Source organism: Prinia subflava, chromosome 10 (genome assembly GCF_021018805.1).
Source record: "Prinia subflava isolate CZ2003 ecotype Zambia chromosome 10, Cam_Psub_1.2, whole genome shotgun sequence".
Classification (NCBI taxonomy): Eukaryota; Metazoa; Chordata; class Aves; order Passeriformes; family Cisticolidae; genus Prinia; species Prinia subflava.
The window spans coordinates 30,039,661-30,063,687 of record NC_086256.1 but is presented as its reverse complement, the minus strand read 5'-3'; the positions used below and the strand labels follow the sequence as shown (position 1 = coordinate 30,063,687).

The window sequence follows — 24,027 nt, the reverse complement described above, 5'->3', positions numbered from 1 at the left end:
TATGTAAACTATCAAATATTTTCTTTTGTAGACTTTGCCGTGTGCTGTATCTTCCCTGCAATAACTGATGTATTTTACTCTTTATTAGCTCTCTTTCTCCCTTTGTGGGTAGCAGTTCCTGTATAAATCTCCTAGGAAGTTCTCTCCATTGGTCTGTCAGACTATGAACTCTCGGTCTTTTTTACTCAGAGGTGGTGGCTTCTGTACTGCAAAATGTATTCCTGGCTGAGGCTGTGCCATTGCCATTGCACAGCGAGTGTTTGCATTAGTTATTGTTCCTTGCAGTCAAATGCCTGCTCAGCGGTGTTTATTCTGTTGATTAAAGCTGTGATTGAGCAGAGGTCCCCACTGAGCTCTTTCAGGAAAGCTGGTGTTTCCTCAAGGAGTGCCTAACCCAAACCTTCTGCAGCAAGTCTGTTTGCCTTTGTATTTTGCTTGGTGTTTGTGCCTCGAGCTTTGCCTGCTGTTGCACTGCCCAGTAGCCTCACTTGGCTGAATCTGTCTGAAATATCTGGCTTCTTCTTGGAAAACATAAATGTTATTTTTGTTAAAGCCACCACTGCCTACTGTTTCATCACCTTCTAGGTCACGAATTAGACATTGCAGTGCCTGTATGTGTAAATTCTTGCTGAACTGTTTCAAGGAGTATGGATAGTTCTGTGGGCTAAGGATTGAACTGAATGCTCTTACAAATACACAGTTCAAAAACATGGTAGCTGAAGTATTTTTCAGAGATACCATTTTCCTAGAAGGCTCAATGGTTCCATGCAGTTTTTCCCTTTCTGTTTGCTGAGGAGGCTCACACAGGAGCATGAAGAAACTGAGCTTTGAGCTGATGGATGCACATTGGGTTACACTGTCAATGCAGACATTTTTCTTGTGTTACAAGACAGAACTGGACAGAGCAATGTCCTTCCCCAGCCAGCTGTGGCCTGCCAGCTGGCATCCTGTATATACACGTGTGGTTAGAGAGGAGAAGAAACTGTGTGGTCCTTTGGAGTGTGGCACTGATGACCTTCTGCTACGATTACATTTGGTCATTTATACAAATATTGTTCCTTATCTCTTAGCCCCTTCTTGAGTCTTGATAAGATGCTGTTCACCTTCTCACTTAGTAGTCCTTTGAAACTTGGATTAAAAATGCAAACAGTTCTAATGAGCCATGCTTCTTTTGAGCTATACTGGTTGTATTCAAAACCCGTACAGCAATCTTTGGAATACTTCATGAATTAAACTAATCTTTCAAAGAGGTTTTGTCTAAATCTGGTTTATAGTTTCCAAGTAGCCTTTCAGGAGAGCTAGTGACCTCTTCCCTGTGTGCTGTGTCTGAGATAAGTGACAAATTTCTTGAGCTACTGAGTGGATGGCAGCAGAAAAGCTTCTTGGAGCCTGATGCTCCCCTTCCAGTGAGCCTCTTGAGACTCTGAGGACTAGGCTGATTCTCACCAAGTCGCCTTTTCAGTATCACTAAACTTATAAGATATTCTGACTTCCAGTTCAGTCTGAGCTCAGTACTGGGGTGGTTGTGATTTTTGAGAGCAGTGGGATATTGCTGGCTCCTCCCAGCTCGGTTTTCAAGGAACTGATTTTTTTTTTCAAGGCACAGGAAAGTATTTGCACCCTTTGCCCTACAAAGTGTTTTTAGTGATTAAACTGTATTAGATCTGCTGTCAGGAGCTTTAGCCTCTGATACTCCAGCTGTGCATCAGCAGACTTTCCTGCTGTTAAGAGGCCAAGAAAATGTTCTCCTCTGTGGAAGGTCTGTTCTGCCAAAGACGAAGTCCTCTGACTGAAGTGTCTGAAGGTCCTGCATTCAGCTGCAGGATCAATGCAGTTGGAATTGAGGTTAATGCAAGCCCTCTGAGGGTAGGATCAGCTTTTGAAGATGCCTGGTGCTGCTTTCCAGGGTGACTGTTTCACTGACTGGTTTGTTCCAGCTAATGCTTCTCACTTTCAGTGTGGGATTGTTCTAATTTTTTGTGCTGCTTTACCTGTATAAATCGGGCTGTATCTTCTTTCTAACATAAAGAAGGAGAAGGCTGGCTGTTTCTCATCACTGGGATCTGGTACAACTGCTTGAGGAGGCCTTGAACCCCGTGTCTGCCAAAAGAGAAGCTCCTGGAGTTCCTTGCAGTTCCTGAGGCTCTGAAAGTGGGAGCAATCCAAGCAGCAAACATGTCTGACTTACTCCATATGGCTTTGGGGGGAAATATGCAGGAAGTAACTTAGTTTCATAGTGGGCAAAAAGTGCTAAGAGTTGAAGGCTGTTCCTTTTTTCTACTTCTAGTTTTCAATTTTGAAATACCACACAGACTAGCTGTTTACTTTGTGCAAGGTCACTTAGAACCTGAGTCGGCATTTTACTGATTTCCCAGGCTCTGCAAATATCAAGGCCGGGATAGGTTCCATTACCTTCTTGGAGTAAATGGTTTCCTTTCTTGTTGTCTTTTATGCGTACATTTCTACGTTTCCATCAAAATATTGTATTGTTAGTGTATTCATGCTTTGCTAGTTCAGCCTGTGTTTACTGTGTGTCTTTTAGAAATGTAATTGAAACTAGTGAGCACACAAGAGAAGAAACACCTACACAAGCTTGCAGCTAGATGAATTCACATTCAGTAGTTGTAGCATTCAGAAGTTACTCGGGTTATGGACGTGTATTACACTGTGCAGTTTGTACAATCCATAATGGACTTTGCCCTTGGAAGTTGAATTTTCTGCTCTGCGAATGAAAGACTTGATTCTTCCTAAAACTCTTAGCTTGATAACTACATGGCTACAAATAAATACGTTTATTTTGTTACAGTTAAGTCAAAGCAGCATCCCATAAGTAAATTGTTTCAGAGAACTTGTCTCATTTGATTTTATCTAATTGACCTGGCAGAGAGAAGTCTTCCAATAAAGAACAATGCCTTTTCATTGAAATACACAATAGTAAAAGGCAGTAGTTAGTTGTTAATTTATGCCTCTTAATATATTGAATTGAATATCTTTTGTTTTTAAAACAAACTGCATTAAGCTGGAGGTCTGATTCATATTCATAATTAAACACAAATACAAAAGGGGCATTATAAATTGGAGAAGCTGAGTGAGGACCAGATTCAAGGAGCTCATATGTGGTATGTCTTTAAAATACTGTTCAATTTCTTGAAGAAGTTTAAACTCTGTATTTTTCTTCTCTTGTGGAGGCATTGACAGACCTTTCAAAGGTTTGTTTTAGTTTAGGGCCGCAGAAAAATGGAATAGCTGAGGACATAGGGTTATTGCAAGGACATCTATGATGTCACTTGGTACTGTCCCTTCTAGAAGTGGAGATTGAGTAATAGTAAAAAAAATACTAAAAAAAGTCCTAAGCATTGGTATTACTGGTGATACTTGAAATGGGAAGTCAGAACCAAGCTCTGATAGTTTACATGGGAGATTAGTTAGCCCATGTTTGCTTAAAAAAAAATCACAAACAACAACAACAAAGTCCCACAACAGCAAGGAAGATGCAAACTAAAAGCACGTACTCCCACGTTCCATCACCCTTGCCAAAAGCCCAGAGAATGGTATATTTCATATACTGAGTTATGTTGTATTTCATATATGGAGTTCTGTCCAGCCAGTCAAAAAGCAAATGATTTTTTGAGAGGCACCACATTGTGGTGTGGCTGAAAACCTCTTCACGCTTTGGTAACAGCAGCTCAGACTGGCTGAGCCAAAAGGATGTGAGAGTTCCTCAGAGAGGGTGTCCTTTGATCTGGGCTGGGCCCCCTCCAAGAACAGAAGGAAAATCACTTTTATAATAAGCAAATAACGTCTTGATTATTTTTTCTTGAAGGAAGTCGATTGTGCTGAGCTGCAAGATACGTGTGACTGCTCAGAACCAGCCCAGCTCTCTGACTCTTTTCAGGGTGGCCACTGATAAACCAACACTGAAGGCTCCTGAACAAACCACTTCTAGTGTGACAAATGCATGGTTGGTTTGTTCATAATGCACAGAGGTGTTTTACAGATAACAATAGCAAGGGTTCAAATTCTCCCTAACTGTTTTACTAAGCAAATCGGGAATTGAATATTAATTCTGAAAACTCTACTGTAATTATCACTACTGCCAAAATTTTCTTATGGTTTTTCAAGTGATAAAATTGTTTTGAAGTAGTCCTACCAAAGGATGGAACATATGCACAGAACAGGGTTGTGCAACTTATTTTTTAATAATAATTTTATTTCTTTGGCCCTAAGAGGAAAAAAGAAATCCAAGTCTCGTGGGATCAAAGGCTAGGATTCATCTAAGTACTTTGAAAACAAAAGGAATCGTGAGTCTAGTAGATGGAGATGGTTACGTTTGGACATTTTTAGATTCCTGCTCATGATAAATGTTTAGGTTTGGTGTATTGGAGGAGGGTGTGTCTGTGCTCTCGCATCACTATTTCTGTGTCGTTAATAAACAGTGTGACTTATCAGTATTTTTAATATGTATTTTTAATTTGGCAAGCCTGAATAAACTGGAGCCCAGGTGCATTGGCAGACCTGTGGCCTGCTCTTGAATGTCTTATTCTTGGAATACAAGGGGAATTCCATGGAAATGAAAATGTGCAGCAGATAGAGTAACTGGAGAAGAGAAATTGTGGTAGAAGCACATTTACTAAAGATCCTTGACCCAAATAACAGAAAGCTGCTGGAAGCCAGTGGCAAATTTTACTGTCTGATAAAGGGCCATCTTCTGATGCTGTGTGGATCCTATCAATGTTTCAGGAAGGGTGGCAAAAGCAAGTTACCAAGAAGTGTTAAAAAAAAAAAGGGGGCAAGATTTCAGTGCTTAGAGAGTTTTTAATGTAGCTGAAAGGAGAGAAATAGTTTATCAAGAAGAAGATTATGGACTGTGACCAGTACTCTGTGGTTGCATATGTGCACCCATATACCAGCCTGGGAAGAAATGAGCTGGTGCTCATGAGATTTTATCTGTTCAGGAAACTCAAAATGACTTGAAACTTCAGCTAAACAGTTTTGGCTTAAAAGTAAACTGTGCAACTTTAATGGGGAATGTGAATAACTGTTGAAGCAAAATATTATTGCAAGTGGTAGGTTCTCCAGATTTTGATGTCAAAGCAAGATGGATTTCAGCAAAAAAAATACTTCACTAAGTATGAATTGCAGAGTTTTCCATAGATGTAACTGAAAAGTTCAGCATCCTTTGAAAATTCTTTCATACTTACTGGTCTTTTGGTCCTTTTCCTTAAATCTCCCTGAGAGTGTACATTTGTTTTCTTCTCTCTAATATCTCCAGTCATAAGAACATTTTTAGATTATTTATTTTGTTACTAAAACAAAAAGGAAACCTCTTGACAACCAAGAAACCCCCAAGTACTTGTGGTTGTCTGTACAATACTTGGGGCAAGGAAAATTAGTATTTCAGGTGGTAGAGTTTTAAGAATTCTATTCTTCCTCACTGAGTAATCATCATTGAATAATTATATAGGAAAGAATTACGCTCTCCTGACAAATGTTGCCTTGCTTCTGGCCTGTTGATACTCCTTTGGCCAGGATTTTTCTTGTCACACCATCTTTTCTCTTAGTCCCTCTGGCTGCCCTGCAGGCAGCCCTTCGTTCTTTTTGCTTTTCAGCTCCTTGCAGATGTATCTCCAGTTGCTACAGGCTGCCTGCTGGCTCTCAGACTGCACCTTTTTAAAGTGATTCTTTTTAAAGTCGCTCTTCCTAAAGTCATTTGCAGCCCAGCCCCTGCTTTGGGATTGTTTAGGGATGCGGTTGTCTTTGCCTGATTTGATGACAGTGCTGTGGAAGTACTGGCACTCGAGCGTGCTGGAATTAAGGGGCAGCAATCAGGGGACTACAGCATTCCCTTTGGTCATGTTGTCTGTGCAAGAACCTCCTTGAGCACCTGAAGTGCCAATAAAGCTGCTTGTTTGTGTGCACCAGGCCAGTTTTGCACGGAGGATGTGGATGAGTGCCAGCTCCAGCCCAATGCCTGCCAGAACGGGGGCACCTGCACCAACCACAACGGGGGCTATGCGTGTGTGTGTGTGAACGGCTGGAGCGGGGACGACTGCAGCAAGAACATCGACGACTGCTTCACTGCCTCCTGCGCCAACGGCTCCACCTGCATCGACAGGGTGGCCTCCTTCTCCTGCATTTGCCCAGAGGGAAAGGCAGGTGAGGGCACAAAACTTGCACGAGTCTGGCGCTTTCACGGAAGGTGCATCCTGGGGTTTATGCTTTTATTTAAAGTGGTGGGTTTATTTTGTGTCCCAAAAGGAAAGGCCCTGTCCACTTGCAAAGAGCTGTTAAACCCCTATAGCCTGGGACAAAGAAGTATTTGTACCAGGCTAGAAGACAAACTTATTACAGTTTAGGTTGCAAGGAAAGATCTTTTTCTAGCCCTTAGCAAAATCTGTATTTGCTTGAGATGTTGCATGAGTGTGACTTGCTCTATGCCCCTTATAATAATTATATGAATCCAGAAGACAAATTTAGATATTTTTATGTGATTGTGTTAGAATTTGGGCATCCTCACTGGTATAGTGGAAAATTTTCTGGTTAAGGTTAGGTGAAATTGCATCTCCTAGCTACATGGAAATAAAAGTGATCTGTGTATCTGAATTAAAGTGAGCTTCTTGTGCACCTTTTCAGCTGTCAGAAAAATTATCATGCTGGTTTGAGAGAAGAGTTAGTTAACTGCTCCAAGGATGAGATTTTGATAATGATCAGCCATTTTCCTGCTTCAGAAGTGCTGGAGACACCTCTAAAGTAACAGAATTTGTATTTAAATATAATGCTCTATAAGTGTATGATGAATTCCCTATGGTAGTTCATAGGCTCAAGCCTGTAAGATGTTGCTCAAGTTTCTGGCTGTGGGAGTCTCTATTTAAAATATCAGGACACGGAATTTGTGTAAAATGCAGTCTGACTGTTGCATTTCTCTATTTTAATAAACGCTTGGATGCTTCTTTAGGTATTCTGTGCCACTTGGATGATGCCTGTGTTAGCAATCCGTGCCAGAAAGGTGCTCTGTGTGACACCAACCCTTTGAATGGAAACTACATCTGCACCTGTCCCCAGGGCCATAAGGGAGCAGACTGCACTGAGGATGTGGATGAATGTGCAATGGGTGAGTTTCTGTTTGCTCTCTGTGAGTGCAAGAGTGCACATTTTGTCATAGCTTCGCCACATACGTGGGACTCCTGTCATGCTCTCTCCCCTGCATTTCAGTGTCTCTGGATGCATTTTAAACCTTGTGTGAGACCTGGGGCAAAGGGCTGAGCCAGAATAGTTGTCCATGTTTGAGCTGGAGTATGAAAAGCAATGAGAGATGCTTAACCATTCTTCCTTGTGCCAGAGGGCTTTAGCACTGTGTGGGCAGTGCATGCAAACAGTTGTGATAATAAAGCTGTCCCTTAGAACTGCAGGGTACAATGAAAGCACCGCAGCTCATGTGGGAGCTGCTGCAGCTACAGCCTCGCTAGGAATATATCAAGGCTGTTTGACAGCCAGAATATGGCTGGACCTTTTGAGTGCCTTCCAAGCCTGCTGACCACGTGGGCTTTCAAAGCTGTAGTTCTCTGATAGCATGCTGTTGTGTTGTTTTGGGGATTAACTGGACTCTTACAGACTTACTTACCGTTTTGTAAGTGCTCGTTCATGCTTCTAGAGTGTGACGCGTGAAGGCAATGCCTAACCAGCACTCATGGAAGGGTTGCAAAGAAGCACTTCTTTGAATTTCATTCCTCAGTCTGCCTTGGACAAGAGCGCTGTTCCTTTCTGAAAACACAAAAAGGACAAGTTTGGTTGTTTTGTGGCTGTGGCGCCATCTTGTCAGCCTCAGGAATGAAGTAAATGTAAAATGTGATCTGGAAATAAGGCCTTGAAAACATCATTAGTTCTCTAATCCGTGCTAGCTGATACTTTTCTCTTAAGAACTGTCATTAGTAATATGAGGCAGAGTTACTCCTCTGGTCCCTGATGATGACAGCAATCCTTTTTTTTTTTTTGCCCCTGACAGGCGAGTAACTGCCACTGTTTTCTTCAGGGCCTTTCCCCAGAAGGATGAAGAGTTTTTCCCCAATGTTACTTGCCAGAAAGGAATGCCCACTGAAAAGACCATGACTAATAAAGAATGCTGTGGCTTTCCTGCTCTGAGGAGAGGTTTTGACAAACACACATGTTTATACTTTTTTTGCAGCAAACAGCAATCCGTGTGAACACGCCGGAAAATGCGTTAACACAGAGGGCTCTTTCCACTGTGAGTGTTTGAAGGGCTACACAGGACCTCGCTGTGAGATGGACATCAATGAGTGCCACTCAAACCCCTGCCAGAACGATGCCACCTGCCTGGATAAAATCGGGGGGTTCACGTGTCTCTGTATGCCAGGTGAGGGGAGCTTCTGACAAAGATGGGACTTCCAGCACAGGAGGGAACAGAAGGGAGAGCTCAGGGAGAGCTGCCAGCTCTGCTGAGGTGGAACACAAAGCTGCAAGGGGGTGAGGCTAAATGGAGAGAGAGCCTGCTGTGGTGGCACCAGCCAGGAGGACCTGGCATTTGTGTGTGGGAGGGACAAAGCAATTAGAGGTCTGAGAAAGAAACCAGTCTCTGCATCAGCAAAGGAAGTTCGCCTTCTGAGCTGAGCTTTGTGGACCTGTTTGTTACTACACCTGGTAAAGGGCACGTGCAGAGTCTTCCCTTTGTGAAAGCAAAGCAGGTGCAACCTTTAAAAGAGTGACCGTGTTTTGAGGGATTCATATGATGATTTTGGATAATGGTGTTTGGGGTTTTTATTTGCTTAAAATACCCCAAATAATGCAAGCTCCCATTGAACTGAGGAAGTCACTGTAAAAAAGACTACTTGAATAAGATTGTGCATGTAAAATTTGCATGGCCAGTGTAACCAGTGATCAATGTTGGTCTTCTATTTTTGCACTCTGATAGAAAGTGGTGAAAAAAGAAAAAGATGCAAGTTGTCAGTTGCACAAACTTATAAAGTACTAAAAACATAAATATAAAGAAAGAAACTCCTGCAGGTGATCAGCTGATACCATGACAATTAAAATGAGTTTTTATTGATATAGTATTTATTAGTATATCATATGTCTGAAAGGTGGAACACTAGTTCCAGGGGTTTTTTTGTACTCTGCCATTAGCTAAAAGCCCTTGAGCTGAAACTATCTGTTGTGTTTGTTTATATACCTTTTACAAAGTAATTAACATAGCCCCTTCTCAAGTGGAAGAAAACATTGGATGTGAATTCAGTGTAGACTTCTGCTATTGCTGGTTAGATGAGCATCTTCAGCAACAGTGAAACCTACACAATCAACATCCCTTTTTAACCTCTGGAGTATATTCTTACCTCATAGTTTCTGTCCAGACTGCAAACTTGCAGTGAAACTCTGCTTAGACTTTCAGCACTGGTATAAGAGGCAGTTACACTCCCAAGGGCACTTACTACAGCCTTCAGTCATCTGTTCTTATTTATTTTTATTTTTTTAACAGGTTTTAAAGGAGTTCACTGTGAAGAAGATATTGATGAATGTCTAAGTAATCCCTGTGTGAACAATGGAGTGTGTCTTGACAAAGTCAACCGCTTCCTCTGTGTCTGTCCTCCTGGTGAGTTCTTATTTCTGGAAGCTTTTCCTGCTTCACCCTACCAAGAACTGCACAGATGTTGTGGGTGATATGTTTCTTGTGAGTTTCTGTTGTGAGTTTCTGTTGTTCTTAGGGCAGCACCTGAGTGAGTTGCAATTGCTATTAAGTCAGAGTAATTTCATATTGATTGCATTAATATTGTGCCCGTGACTGGGTAAGCACTGACAAACACACAGTTGGACACTTCATCTAAAAGGTAGCTGGCAACATGAGCTTCTGTTGTTGTGGAAATTGTAGTGAGATACTCAGCATATTTTAGAGATCAGGCCCTCTGCATGCTTTTTGTCTTTTTCTGAGGTTTTTAGGCAGAAGCTGGTTTATGCTGCTTGCATGAGGAGTGAGATGAATTGGGCTTCACTAGAAAAGGAAAAGAGCAGAGCCAAGGGACCAATGTTAACTGTAGAATGAGTATCACTTGTTTTCTTCATGGCTTACAAAAAATTTCAAGTTCAGAATATACATGACAAAAGCCTGTTCTGCATCCCTTCTTATTGACTAATGATGTTCAGGCTCTTGCTTTGGTTCCATCTTCCAAGAATTCCTGATTTTTAAAATTTTTTTTTATCGACTGCCCAAGGATCTACATCACCTGACACCACCTGTCAATACTTAGTTTTGAGTATTCAGGAGCTGTATTGAAAGTTCCAGTGCTATATTGTACCACATTCCACACTGCTGCAGTAACTCTAGTCTGAGGGCTCTGGTGATGTATGCACTGGTATTTTATTTTTAGCTACTTGTTTTGATTGCCTCAAAGGTTTTTATTGGTGGGCTCTCAGTTTTACAGGCAGGCATAACTGTCCAGTGTTGGACACCACTTGAGCTGCATCTGCTTTGTTTCTGTTTGACTTGGCCATGTCAGTCTTCAAGCTGAGGCTCCTTTGACCTGGAAGAGAGAACCTTTGGAGGGTGCATTGAACAAGGAGCCAATCCACCCAGGGTGTGGTGTGTGTGCCTAATGATGCCATTGAATGTAGATTTGCCGAGCTTATGTTTGGGTGGGTTTGAGGATTTGCTAATAGGCAGTTCCTGACAGTGCAGCTGTCTAGATGAACTCCTGCAGTGACCTCCCTCTGTTCCTGTGCCCCCCAGGATTCAGCGGTGCCGTGTGTCAGATCGACATAGACGACTGCTCCAGCACGCCGTGTCTCAATGGGGCCAAGTGTATTGACCACCCCAATGGCTACGAGTGCCAGTGTGCCACAGGTCAGTGTTCAGAGCTCTGGGTGGAGATGACACTAACCTAAACACCTGAGAGACTGGTCACAAGGATATCAGTGTTTTCTCTTTCTTCCTCTGAAATGCTGCTTGTGTTGCAGAGCTTTGTCTACTCCTTTGTGCAGGGAATAGTATTTAAGCAGAGAACGCCTTTCACTTGAGGCAGTTAGAGTTCACAGTTGATGGGAGTTCTGGCCTCCCCTTTTCAGCACCATCTTTTGCTTCCCAGAAGATGACAACTTCTTCTGTATTAGCTATGGAATTCACATATGGACAACATCAGTGTGAAAGCTTGTATCTGTGGTTTTACCTCCCTTTCTCCCAGGTCAGATTATATCGTGAGCAGTCGAAAAACAAGAGCTGGACAGAGCAGTGCTACTGTGCATTCTGATTTCTGTTGCATCAGGCTATTTTATGTCAAAAGGCTAAGACTGAAATGCAGTAACAGTTGTGGAAGAAATTCCATTCAGTAGCTGCCTGCCAGAGAGTAGCTGAAATGATTTGTCAGATATCACACAGAAATTTTGATAGAGCTCTGGCCAGAACTCAGGTGGGTTTTTTAAATGCCTGGTGAATTACATATTCAGAAGCATCAGGTTTAATTATAGGATTTTCTTATCTTCATACCTCCAGGGGTGATGTAGATAAGTTTTTATCTCCATTTTTACATCTGGTTGAATAAGAGGGTTCAGAGCTGTTATATTCTAATTCTCAGTAAGGAGCTACTCTTGGTTGCTTTCAGTTAATGGTGCTTGATACACTGCTTATGATACAGGTATGAAATGCCTTGGCTTTAGCTCTTCCATTAGGGAAGGAGCTGAACAGTTCCTAGAGCTATCTCAGCCCCAGTAATGTGCAGTGAGGTTGGTTAGGTTTATGTGCAACTTTTCTCATTTTGAATCATTCCAATAATGAAATTATTAAGGCAAATTTGACTTCATTGCACAGAATGCAGCAGAGATTAGCCCAAATATAGCCAGGAGAGGAATAATTACTGTGGTCAGAATTTTCCTTTTGACTACTTTGTGTGACAAACTAAGCAGACACTTGCAAAAAGAAGGAAAAGCTCAAATCTTCTCTGAACTTGGACACTGTTTTAGTCTTTCTCAAGCTGGTGTGTATTCTGGTTGCTTTCATTCACTGAGAGTGCAGCGCTGATCAGGCCTGGGATGGGTTTGGGTCGTGTAGAGGAGGACAATGTGGAGAGCTGTGTCTTGAAAAGCAGGTTCTGAATTTGGCACTGAAACTGCATAAATCACCTCAATACAGAAATTCAAGGTGCATCCCATCTGAGGAGGGAAGACAATTGCTTCCATGAAGGCAAATGATGTATGGAGCATTTTCAGGCTGAAAGCAACCAAATGCATGTTACTGAAGCAGCAGTTCTTAGTAGAATCCTTGGTTAAATCTTTGATTGAAAATGGAAGAGGCACTCTGTATTAGGGCTGTTTTCCATGGTGTCTGAAGGGTTCTCATAGTCTATATTCAAATGGTTTTTTCCTAGTCTATCTCTTGTCTTCAAAGAGAGAAAACATGGTTTGGTGAGATACGTTCAGTTAAGAGATCCAGAAATATTCCTGATCTCTAAGTGGCTCAGTTGAGCTACAATAGCAGGCAAGGTAATGACTTTTGAATGAATGTGTGCTAAGTATTATATTTAATATTGACAGCCTTCTGTAAGACTGAAATGTGGAGTTCTTCATGGGGGCAGGTCAGTTACTGGACAATAATGTTTGAGTTTGTTCTTGCTCTGCTAATCTCATAATGAGTGATGTGTTCCCTGAATGGTAATGGCCAGCTGCCGACGTGATTGAAAACTGCAAAATGTTTGGCCAAATGCTGTACAGATAGCTCTATTTACTGCTTGCTTTTTGTCTTTTCTTTCCCTTCTGGCATTATTCCACTTCTCCTTCCCAGTGGTAGATCATGGCTTTTCTTTTCCTGGGTTGTTTCAGGTCTTTCCTCTTTTATTTATCCCTCCCCTCTTTTTTTTTCTTCCCTTCTGCCACCATTTGTCCCCTTATCTGTTTGTTTTCCCTCCTTCCCTAACATCTTTTTATATCCATCTCTCTAACTAGCTTCCCTTCCCTCTCCCCATCCACCTCCACACCCATTCATCCAAGCATACGTTCGCAGAACTTGGAAATGTTAGCCGTCACCTGGTATGTTTGACCACAGAAATAACCACAAACCTGTATGAAAAATGGGGAGCCTCTTATCCACTTATAATACTCAGGTGAGAACCACTCTTCAGCTGTTGAAATTCCCTGCAGCTTGGTTTGTATCAGTCTCCAGTTGGTGTCTTGAAGTTTCAAGTTCTGCCTTCCTGATCTTTGGCTGCTGGAAGGCAGTGTGAGCTGTTCTTCCAAAACCTCAGCTCTGAAAACCATTTATTTGAAATTGTCCCTGTCTTATATAGCTCTGCTCCATCATGGAGAGCAGGGCTCTTGAGGGAGTTGTTTGCTGCTCTTAGCTTCCTGAACCCTGTTTGTGCATAGGTTCTGTCCTTCTCTGTTGCTCAGGATGTTTCCCAGCTGAAGCAGAATGAAACAGGCCAAATTGCTGCTTGTTTCATTGCTCCTAACCAACAGGTTGCATGCAGCCTTCAATAAGTTTGCAGTTGGTGCTTGATTGCAGTTACTGAAAAGTTTCCCAATGAAAGAGGCAAGAAAATTTCTAATAAGCAGAGCTGCAGAAGCTTTGATGTGAGCCAGGGGAGTTCCCTTGGAAAGGTTTCAGCAGCTTCTTTGCAGTAATTTCTCATTCTAACAAGGTCAACCCCACTCTGTCCCCTTGTTACTGTGTAGAGAAAATAATGGCAAGAGTGTGCCTTCAGATAGTTTATACTGATGCAAATAAATATTTCTGATGGAGATTTACATGTTTCCTCTCATGGCTGCTGTTCCAAATAAACTGAAGGTGACCTCTTTCAGTGCCAGGGTTCTCCATGCATGCTGTTGTTCTGTAATGCTGTGAACAGTGGAGAGTGTTGTGTTCCAGGGCTGGAAATGCAGTTGAGGTGCCCAATTACCCTTTGTGCTCTCTACCACTTTGCTGATTCTTGATACAATTCTTTCTATACCTGCATTACGTTCACTGCAGCATCCTACCAGTAAACTCCTTACTTACTCCTGCTCATGGTTTTTCCTCAGGTTTCACTGGCCTTCTGTGTGAGGAGAATATCAACAACTGCGATCCTGATCCTTGCCACCACGGGGAATGCCAGGATGGCATTGACTCCTACACGTGTATCTGCAATCCTGGCTACATGGGTGCCATCTGCAGCGAGCAGATAGACGAGTGCCACAGCAATCCTTGCCTCCATCAGGGGCGCTGCATCGACCTGGTCAATGGCTACCAGTGCAACTGCTTGCTGGGCACCTCAGGTGTGTAAAACACAACTGAAAGGCTTGCATTCAAGCAGAATTCAAGCATGTAATTATTTCTTACGTGTGCTCTGGTGTGTGCTAAATTTGAGACAGATTATGGTACGAGAGTATCATTTTCACATTGCTTTTCCTTGCTGAACTTTGATGTGTTTGTGTGGATTGCCTAACCCTTGCTGGGGCTGCAACTGATCTTGGGAGAATTTGCTTCCTCTTTGCTCCAAAAAAAATCAGGCCTGCAGAAAAATTAGGCATAGTGTTCAAAAGGTTTATTCCTTTATTTAAGTATTCAGTACAAGTCCAGGGTCATATTCAGTCAGCACCCAGTGGCTCAGGTGACATTCCTTGGTGTTGCAGTGCTACTGCATCATCACCTGTTTGACTCCAATGTGACTTTTAAGCAGATGGGATTCTTAATTTGGCTATTTTGGGAAAATAGCTTTGTTGCCTTCTTTGTAAATTTACCCTCCTTACTTCTCTAACTCCTTTTTTTTTTTCTTAATCCAGGAGTAAACTGTGAAAATAACTTTGACGACTGCGCCAGTAACCCGTGCATTCATGGGGACTGCATTGATGGCATTAATCGCTACAACTGTGCCTGCAAACCTGGATTTACAGGTAAAGGCAGCTACCCAAGAGCTCTGAATTGTTCTGAGATAGTTATCTGAGTAGCCAGGGAAGCTTTGCTTTGCATACTGACTGCAAGGGATGCAGTTGGTATCTCAGTAAATCCTTCTAATCTTTGGATCTTAGCATCTTACATTACAGCCTGTTCTACCAGGCAGAAAAATGGCCTAATCTGTGCTGTGAAATGCCATTCTTGTTAGGTAATTAAGTCCAATTCATGGTTCTTGGTTTTATAACAAATAAACACACGTGACTTCGGTTTATTATTTACAGCCTCTTTCCAGGGACAGAGAGATTGTGGACAGTATGGAGAGGTGTTTGATTAGACTCTGCCTTGGGCTTTGATCATGGACAGTATTTCTGTTTCTGTGAAATCAGAGCGTTAACTTGGTGTTCTCATGAGTTGCTTCCCGCTCTGAAGTCTTCAGATGAATAACTTGATTTTTTCAGTACTTCTCTGTCATAGCGTGGTCTGTTCTGTTTTCTTTTAAAACTACAAAATGTCTCTGGTACAGTAAAAGTGGGGCTGAAAAAAGAAGTGGTTAGAAATCCCTGGATCCATGTTTAGAACTGTGAGTCTATCAGGACGATTTCTGATGGCTATAGCACATCTCACCACTGTTTATGAAGGCTTTTGTATTTTGAACCATGTAGGGTAACACAAAATAATTATTGTGAGGCAGTTGGTACTGTTTACTACAGCTTTCTCATCACGTTTGTTACTGTTTATTACTGAACGATTCCAATTAGAATAGATCTGAAATGCATTAGAAAGAGCCCTAAAAGGTTTCATGTGTCTTGTGCTTTTCTCTTGGGGTCTTTCTAAACTCCTGATGCTCCTTTCTTCCTTCCTTCCTATGGCTCTGGCATGGTGGTACTCTCTAGTGCCCAGAATAAGATGAGGGATGATGCTGATCACTCATGCTTACCACTCTTCTTTGTTGCTGGCACTCCATGTTTGTTATCCTGCTGGATCTTTTACTGTTATGCTGTTAAAATAATTCAGAAATACGATGAACTGGCATATTCCAGTTCTTAAGGAGCTGGCTTGTGTGGGGTCTTGTTACTTTGTCATTTCATTCTGTTAAAAATGCTTTCAACTTACTGCAGCATTCACTCTGTTTAGCTTTCCAGCCTCACAAGACCTTTTGGTCAGTGCTTCAAGGATCTTGCAGTCATAATCAGAGGCAGGCAAAACAGGAAACGGTGCTTTTTAGAGCCCCTTTTGCGCAATAAACCACAAGAACTGTATTTACTGCAGACATTTGGGCAGTATTGGTTGTTCAAAGGGTAGGTACTTCAAAGCACAGGAGCAGGCCTATGACAAGCGGAGCTCAAGAGGTTTGTTGCAAGCATGATACAGCTGAGTGATTTTTGCTTGCCTAATCAATCTTAACGGGTGGTTTTTAGTGGAGATGCTGGAGTGGTTTGTAAATACTTGCTGAGTGTAAGAGCTGTTTTCCAGGCACAGGAAAGTGCTGCATCTCTCAGAAGCGCTTCTCTGGGCTGGAGTTAAAGCACGGGGGCATGTGAGCTCCGTGCTGCTGCCTTGGCTTCCCTGAGCCGTGTCTCAGGCTGTGTTCCTGCAGCGCTCCTTAGGGAGTGCTGTCGGTGAGTGCCGTTCCCTCCCCGCAGGCCCGCGCTGCAACGCGGACATCGACGAGTGCACGTCCAGCCCGTGCCACAACGGCGGCACGTGCGTCAACGAGGTGAACGGCTTCCGCTGCGTGTGCCCCGAGGGCTTCCACCCGCCCCACTGCCAGCCCCAGGCCGACGGCTGCCTCAGCAGCCCCTGTGTGCACGGCAACTGCACACACACTGCCACCGGGTAAGGACTCCCAAACCTGCCTGCTGCCTCCTCTCTTACTGCTTCTTGCTTTGTCCAGACTTCCGGCTTCCGATTTTTCTCTGATTTCTCAGGTTAGGATCCCAATTTATCTGATGCCTGTGACATAATCACAGTAAGAGGTAGACCTTCATTCACCAGCTGGTGTTTCAACACAGGGTTTTCTGTCCTGCCTTGTGTTGTTTGCTGGTTTTGTGTGAGCATGTAGTGCAAGGTGTACTGCCACCATCTAGAGAGAGGGTTTCGTGATTCTAAGGAGTTGAGTGAATGCAGTTAAAATAAAGAAATGGTTCCAAATTAAATCTTTGGGGAGCAGCAGCAATCTATTCCATCAAAACCTAAAGCATTGAGCATGAGGACTGTCTTTATTGGCTAGTGCTGTTCTTCCTAACCAAACACTGTATCAAGGGACAGGCTGACAACTTTTGTACTAGGGATGGTTATTTCGCCCAGGACACTTTGTCCGCTGTTGAGATTTTGTCAGCTTTACTCATATTGTTGCATGTCTGAGAAAAGAAAGGAAGATTCTCTCTGGCTGTTTTGATGGCAGTAGTTGCTTCTGAATCTTCCCATTGAGGAAGACCAAATGCTGATTTTGGGAGCTCTAAATCAGACTTCTTTTTGGTAATGGTAAATCTGTGGATGTTTTGCATGTGGAAGTTCTCAACTATATGCGGAATAGCCTCCCAAATATGTGCTGCATCCTGGGAAGTGTTGTCAGCACTTGGGCAAGGAAGTGATTTGCTCTAAATCAGACTTCTTTTTGGTAATGGTAAATCTGGGGATGTTTTGTGTGTGGAAGTTCTCAACTATATGTGGAATAGCCTCCCAAATATGTGCTGCATCCTGGGAAGTGTTGTCAGCAGTTGGGCAAGGAAGTGATTTGCTGCTGCAGGTAGCTCTGTAGGGCAGGATGCAGCACTTTCCCTGGAGCTGGCAGGAGGGCTGCCTTTATTGCTAATTCAGCCTCCTTGTAAGCTTGGAAAACAGACTTTTGTTCATCTTGTCTGTCAATTGTCACCTGCATTTGCATTTATACCTTACCCTGTGCCAGATAAAAGAAGCAGTGTTTGCAGGGCAGGCAGAGAGGCCAGTGTGTGTTGTGTGGCCTGAGTCCAGGGTGATTCACCAAATCCTTGCTTCTACATTACGTGGGTGGGGTGTGCTGTGCTTCAGAGTTTGAAAAGTGATGGAGGAGACTGTTCCTGCTCCCAGCCGCCTGTTTTCATTTGAAACCACTATTTGGTTTTAAATCAGTCTAGTTATCTTTGGAACCTATTGTTCCCCTCCACTTTTTATTTTTTGCGATTTTTTTTTCTGTCTTTGTTTGAATATGTTGAGATGGTCTTATCAAAGCAGAAACATATTGCTGGTTGGCTGAGCACTTTGTGAAAACTATAACGAGGGAAGTGTGGTTTTAAGGGAGGGTTTATTTTCAGTATTTTCAAAACTATACAGCTGGGGTGAGCAATCTAAAGTAACTTAGGGCTCTTCTAAAGAGAGTTCTTCTGGTTTTCTAGCCAAAACTAATCTGCAGGACAAACTGGTAGAGCAGTTACTTCAAGATGCTCTAAAATTACTGCTGTTTTGCCTTTCAAGGTACAAGTGTGTCTGCGACCCAGGCTGGACAGGAGATTATTGTTCAACAGAAGGGAATGAATGTAAATCAAACCCATGCCAGAATGGAGGAACTTGTGAGGACCTGTTGAATGGATACAGATGTACCTGTAGGAAAGGATTCAAAGGTGAAAATTCAGAGAAAATTTGTTTTCTTTTCCCTTTTTACTTCATTTACTTCATTCATTTAGTGTCATTTCTTTTCATTAAACTTTGTGGAAATAGTAATCAAGATGGGAAATGCCATGGCTGCGTGAAGTTAAATAACAGTCAGTTCCTGTAGTCATGATACAGTAGTAGAACACTTAGCAAGGGCTTGTCTAAGCCTTGCTTGGACTCATTAAGAAATGTCCTCTTGGAGGCTTAGCTTAATTTTCTTCACAAATAATGAAATTTACATAAATGTCCTGGAAATTGGAGGGGCATTAAACTCAAAATGACCATGGATGCTTCTAGACTGAGCCCATGAGGAGTGCTCTGCTCTCCTTTTCCTTCTGCTGAGGTTTTTCAAAATGCGGCAGTGCTGTCCACTGCAGTGTGGGACAATCATGTGAGTTACAACCTCTTTGTTCATTCTTCCAAGAAGCACCCAAGCTCTTAGCAGCACATTCTTCTGCTTTTTCCCACCATGTTCTCCAGGTGTGAACTGCCAGGTGGTGGTTTCTCCTTGTTCCCCTAATCCTTGTGAGAACTCCGGAATCTGCCAAGAATCTCCTGACTCTGAGGGCTACACCTGCCAGTGTGCCCCTGGCTGGGAAGGTAATGTGAGTGGGGAAAGTGTTGTGCTTTCAGTGCTGAGCAGGGCTGGCACTGAGCCTCTGGGCCGCTGCTTCATGAGGGGTCTCACCCTTGGGCTCTCCACGTTTCAGGGGAAAGATGCACGGTGGATATCGATGAGTGTCTCTCCAAGCCCTGCAAAAACCACGCTCTGTGCCACAACATCCAGGGCAGTTACCTGTGTGAGTGCCGGCCGGGCTTCACTGGAGGGGACTGCGACACCAACATTGATGACTGCCTGTCAAGTGGGTATCAGCACATTGACCAGTCTTTTCCAGCTTTTCCTAAAGAACTGTCTTTTATGATCTCTTGCCAAAAGGAAAAAAAACCCCAAACTTTAGCTTTGTGATGTTTGAGGCAGTCAAAATCCATCATGTTGGGCTGCTAGAAATGGACCACAGCATCCTAACTGATTGCAGTTGTTGTTCCCAGATCCTTAACTTGAAAAGGTCCTTAGAGTTTACATACTTTATTAAGAAGTACTGTTAAATGCAAAATTATATTTGCCTGAAATTTTAATCTAATGAGTGCCACTGCAGGGCTTACCTGTATTTCAGCGTAAGTTTGATTGAGGTGTGGTGGGAATCTGGGGTACCGCAGTCCTTCCTGAAATGTCTGTCTGACATGAATATTCTGGAAACAGTGGGCCCTGTTGCAGTTCCAGTTAATCCATATTTGAAAACAAATTAGGCAGCAGGAAGGCCCTCTGTTCTGGAATAGGTATCAGTTGCAGGAGGGTGGCCCATACAGCGATGAGTACTGAAACAGCTCAAATTGCAAAAAAACAAGTATTAATTTCATGTTCTTGACACTGCTGTTTATAAGGGAAACCAAATACATAGTAGCTTCTCTTTCTTACTGGGCATATTCTATATCATCATCAGATAAAATCAGAGAGTCTCCTGAGAAATGTCACGTGTTTAAAAGTTCATCTGTTACTATTTGAAAAGTGCTTTATCAAACCCTGGAGGAGTTCACAATGCTGTAATTCTTAGATTGGCCCGGTCTTTAAAAAATTCAACCAAACAAGCAGAAAAACTCGAAACAATCCTCCCAAAACCAAACAAAACAAAACCCCAACTCCCTGTTTTTTACTCTCAGCTTAAAACCCAAATGGAGTTTTGAAGACTTTAGGTGTGAACTTAGCAAGTTGTGTTTTGCATTGGAAAAAAAATGTAAATTCATGACTGCTGTAGAGAAGGATCCAAACTAGTCTATTAGCAAAAGTTACCATGGGAGCCCCCAAAGCAGCACTGCTCAAAGAACTTCTGAGGTGTCTGGCTTAGCCTGAGCTTTTGATTCCTTCTTTCTGAGCAAACAGGTACAGCACAAAAAGTGTCACGGTGCAGTGACCCAGGGCTTTGCTTACTGAAGCCAACAAAATCATTGCCTGTCCTGTTAGTTTTTGTGTGGGTGTCTGAAGATAGAAACGTTCTCCAAGTGTTCATCTTTCACTCCCCAACAGCTGGGACATCTCTCTCCCTCCTCCCAAGTGTTCTGAGAGCTGTGAGATTCACCCTGTGTTGTCTTAGGCAGCACACCCATGAGGCTGAAGAAGCATTTCTCATTACAGCCACAGCTGATTTCATTTAGCATAACAAAAACCTTCCATGCCTTGAGCCAAATGTCTTTAATCTATGAAGCAAACAAACCCTCCAACTGCAGGAACTTATTGAAAAGTTGATACCCGAGTCTCCTTCTTCTGTCAGTAAATGTGTGGCACAGAGAATTAACGCACAGCTTTTGGCTTCACTCATACGTGGCTGACTGCCACAGACACAACATTTTATAGCTGCCGGGGTCTTGCTTTGAGTGTGCTTTTTCTCTGCAGTAGTCAAATGACCTTTAAATGGATGCAGGTGTGTCTCATAATACAAATTTTTAACATGTGAGCATATTTCTCAGTCAGTAAATGAGCTTTAATTACCTTTCACATTTCTTTTCTTCATTTCCCAGTAAACAGTTTTAGCTTATGAGCCTTATGATAAACTGCAAATTTTTGGTGGAGTCTATTTGTGTTTTCAAGTTCATATTTTAGTAATACTTAAAAATAGTACTAAATCCAAAAAAAAAAAAGGCTTGGTAACCGATTTTTCAACTCCCTTGGTTTCTCCCTTTTTCCTCCCCCCTCCCAGTATCCCTCTCTGCCTTCATATATTAGGCTTTTGCTCTATGGAATGCAGAGTAGAAAAGGAATCTGGCTTCAGGAATGTAGGTCTTAAATCCAAAAGTGGAAGGAGAAAAGCAGGAAGAAATCACTGAACGGCAGAAATCCTTCAGGCAGATGGGTACTTGTGGAAGCAGAAGGAATACAGCAGTAGGAGGTGGCTTAGGCCAAAAAAACAGTGGTATGAAAGTAGCAAGAACATGGCAGGGATAGAGAAAATATCAAGAAATGCAGTGATTGAGGAGAATCCAAGGTGATGTAGGCGTTTGTGAGCTTTTCTGCCAGCATTTCTCCAGTCAGTCTGTGATGCTGGGAAAAAAAGTCAAGTGCTCAGTAATGCATAAGAGCTCATATATGTGCTAATATACACATACACGTTTGATTTGATTGGACTGCTTTCATGCTGAAAATTAGGCACACAAGTTCTCTCATGTGTTAAGTAGAGCCTGGAAAAGAGAGTGTGCTGAGTTCTGTGATGAATAAAACTTGGTAAGGAAGAAAAACCAGTTGCTGCTCTGTTTTAATTGTATCAGCAGGCATCTGTCACAAAAGCAGCATTTGAATTTTAAACCAAGAGGCTTTGGGTTTTGGTTGAACAATAAACCAAGAGGCTTTGGGTCTTGGCGGAGTAAGATCCAGCAGAGAAAGCTTTAGGCACTGGAGGTTGGCCTTGATCCACACCTTCTGGTAAATTTGTTATTGATAATGCTTTGCAGTTACCTGTTCCATAAAGTGGCTCAGAAAAACCTGTCAGTACTCTGTCACACCCTGGGCTGTGTGACACCTTTTATATTTTTTCCCCATAGAAACAACTGCTGTAGGCCTGGCCCTTCACTGTCGCCCATTTTAACACTCACTGTGGTGCTTCTGTCCTAGACCCCTGCCAGAACGGAGCCTCGTGCGTGGATGGGATCAACTCCTTCTCGTGCCTGTGCCTGCCTGGATTTCATGGGGACAAATGTCAGACAGACACCAACGAGTGCCTGAGCGAGCCGTGCAGGAACGGGGGCACGTGCACCCACTTTGTCAACAGCTACACCTGCAAGTGCCCGCCGGGCTTCGAGGGCACCAACTGCGAGAGCAACATCGACGAGTGCACCGAGAGGTGAGGCACCTCCACGCTCTGACCCTGCCCTCGAGCCAGTCCTGCCCAAAGCACCTTTCACCAGGGGAATTCTCTTCTCCTGCCATTTGTCACACACAGAGCTGGGGACTCTTGCAAGGGAAGCTGGCTTAGCTCAAACATGGTTGCCTGGTCCTGAGTTTCTTCTAGGAGTTCCATCACAGGTTGAATGTGACAGTGTTTAACAAATGTTGAAACAGTTAGAGATGCTAGCTTATTGAGATATAAATAATTCATTTTTTTATAAGGCCATTATCACATAGGGGAGGGGAAATAATTGGTTATGAATGGTTACTCTGTTGAGAAATACAAAAGATGCAAAAATGGAAGCAATGGCCAACTGTTAGAAAGGCAGCAAAAATAAATTAGTCCTGAGTTGCTGACAACAAATAATATGAAGAATAAACTGGGAGAAACACTAAATCCACTGAATTCTGTACTGGAAAGATTGAATCATCAGAGATCTTTTAATGCTGACAAATTGGATGTGGTTTAGCAGTGTGGAGATAAAACCTGAGGTCGTTCTTAAGGGGGAGGTGTGGAACTCAGTTAAAATGCCCAACAGCTGGTCCTTATGTAAATGGTTCATGTGGTAGTTTTAAGAGCTCTTTGAGAGTAAAACATGTGATTCCATCATCTGCCTGCATATTTATTTTAACCTTTGTTAGGATTGATGGAAGTAACTCCAGATTCTCAAATGAGAAACAATTCTGACAATTTCTTTAAAACTTGGAATGGTTAGAAAAATAATTAAGAATTACTCTGTTCTGGTCTAGTTATCAGAGACAAATGATGCAAAACTCTTGGTTTTCTTAAGTATTTTCTGCGCAAATAGAAAAGATCTTTTCTACCTTTTATAAAACTGCATTTGAGAAGGAGGTATTTTAATATCTTTTTCCTAAGAGCAGGATTGTGTCACTGATGAGGGTGTGTTTAATTTGCACAACAGTTGTTGAATGGAGTGAAGTATGCTGGGTGTTTTAGCAGAACTCCTGGTGCTTCCTTGAGGTTCATCCTGTTTTTGTTTTTGTTATCAGTCAGGACAGGAACCAGTCTTGCAGGTATGAATTAAGGATGTAGCAATTTTCAAGGCTCTGGCAAGCTAAACCAGTCACACCTTCTCGACCAAAATTACCGAGCTGTGCTTAAGAGCACCGTGGTTGTTGGCTAATTTGAATTTGGGTCAAATGATTCTTCCATGTGTTGTGTGAGAAGCTGCCTATGAGAGAGTGCCCTCTCCTTTTGGGACCTGGTTTCAGTGAAGCACTGTCCCTCTGTCTTCCCTGCTTTGCCATGAGTGTAAACGGCAGTTTGTTCTCTCTCAAAAACAGAATTCAGTCCCCAAGACAGAGGAACTTCTCTGATAAGCAGTTTAATGTTTGATAAGTAGGTTAATGTTGACATTTCTACTGTAATCACAGTCAGAATTTCGATATTTAGACCTTGCTTCCCTGCACTCTGAGTTCAGGGGGTTGAGTCAGTGGCTTCTCTTGTGGAAATACCCTTTGACAGGGCACAAGGCAGATAGCAGGCATGAATTTGGTTTGTGTGCTTTATCAAACTAATTATCTCAAGTCTGATCTAGGGTTATTCTCGGAGGAGCAGGAGTTCCTTTACAAGGAAAAC

At 42.7% G+C, this 24,027-nt stretch overlaps 1 protein-coding gene across 1 annotated transcript in view; it reads left to right on the top strand.

Moving 5' to 3' along the window:
• Positions 1–24,027, top strand: part of NOTCH2 (notch receptor 2) — an 83,459-nt gene that overhangs the window by 34,566 nt on the left and 24,866 nt on the right. Inside the window, exons 6-17 of the mRNA XM_063406719.1 lie at positions 5,923–6,156; positions 6,956–7,111; positions 8,183–8,371; positions 9,488–9,601; positions 10,733–10,846; positions 14,011–14,244; positions 14,752–14,862; positions 16,507–16,699; positions 18,317–18,462; positions 18,974–19,093; positions 19,204–19,356; positions 22,155–22,383. Coding sequence (XP_063262789.1) covers positions 5,923–6,156; positions 6,956–7,111; positions 8,183–8,371; positions 9,488–9,601; positions 10,733–10,846; positions 14,011–14,244; positions 14,752–14,862; positions 16,507–16,699; positions 18,317–18,462; positions 18,974–19,093; positions 19,204–19,356; positions 22,155–22,383 — 1,993 coding nt within the window. The remainder of the gene's footprint in view (positions 1–5,922; positions 6,157–6,955; positions 7,112–8,182; positions 8,372–9,487; positions 9,602–10,732; positions 10,847–14,010; positions 14,245–14,751; positions 14,863–16,506; positions 16,700–18,316; positions 18,463–18,973; positions 19,094–19,203; positions 19,357–22,154; positions 22,384–24,027) is intronic.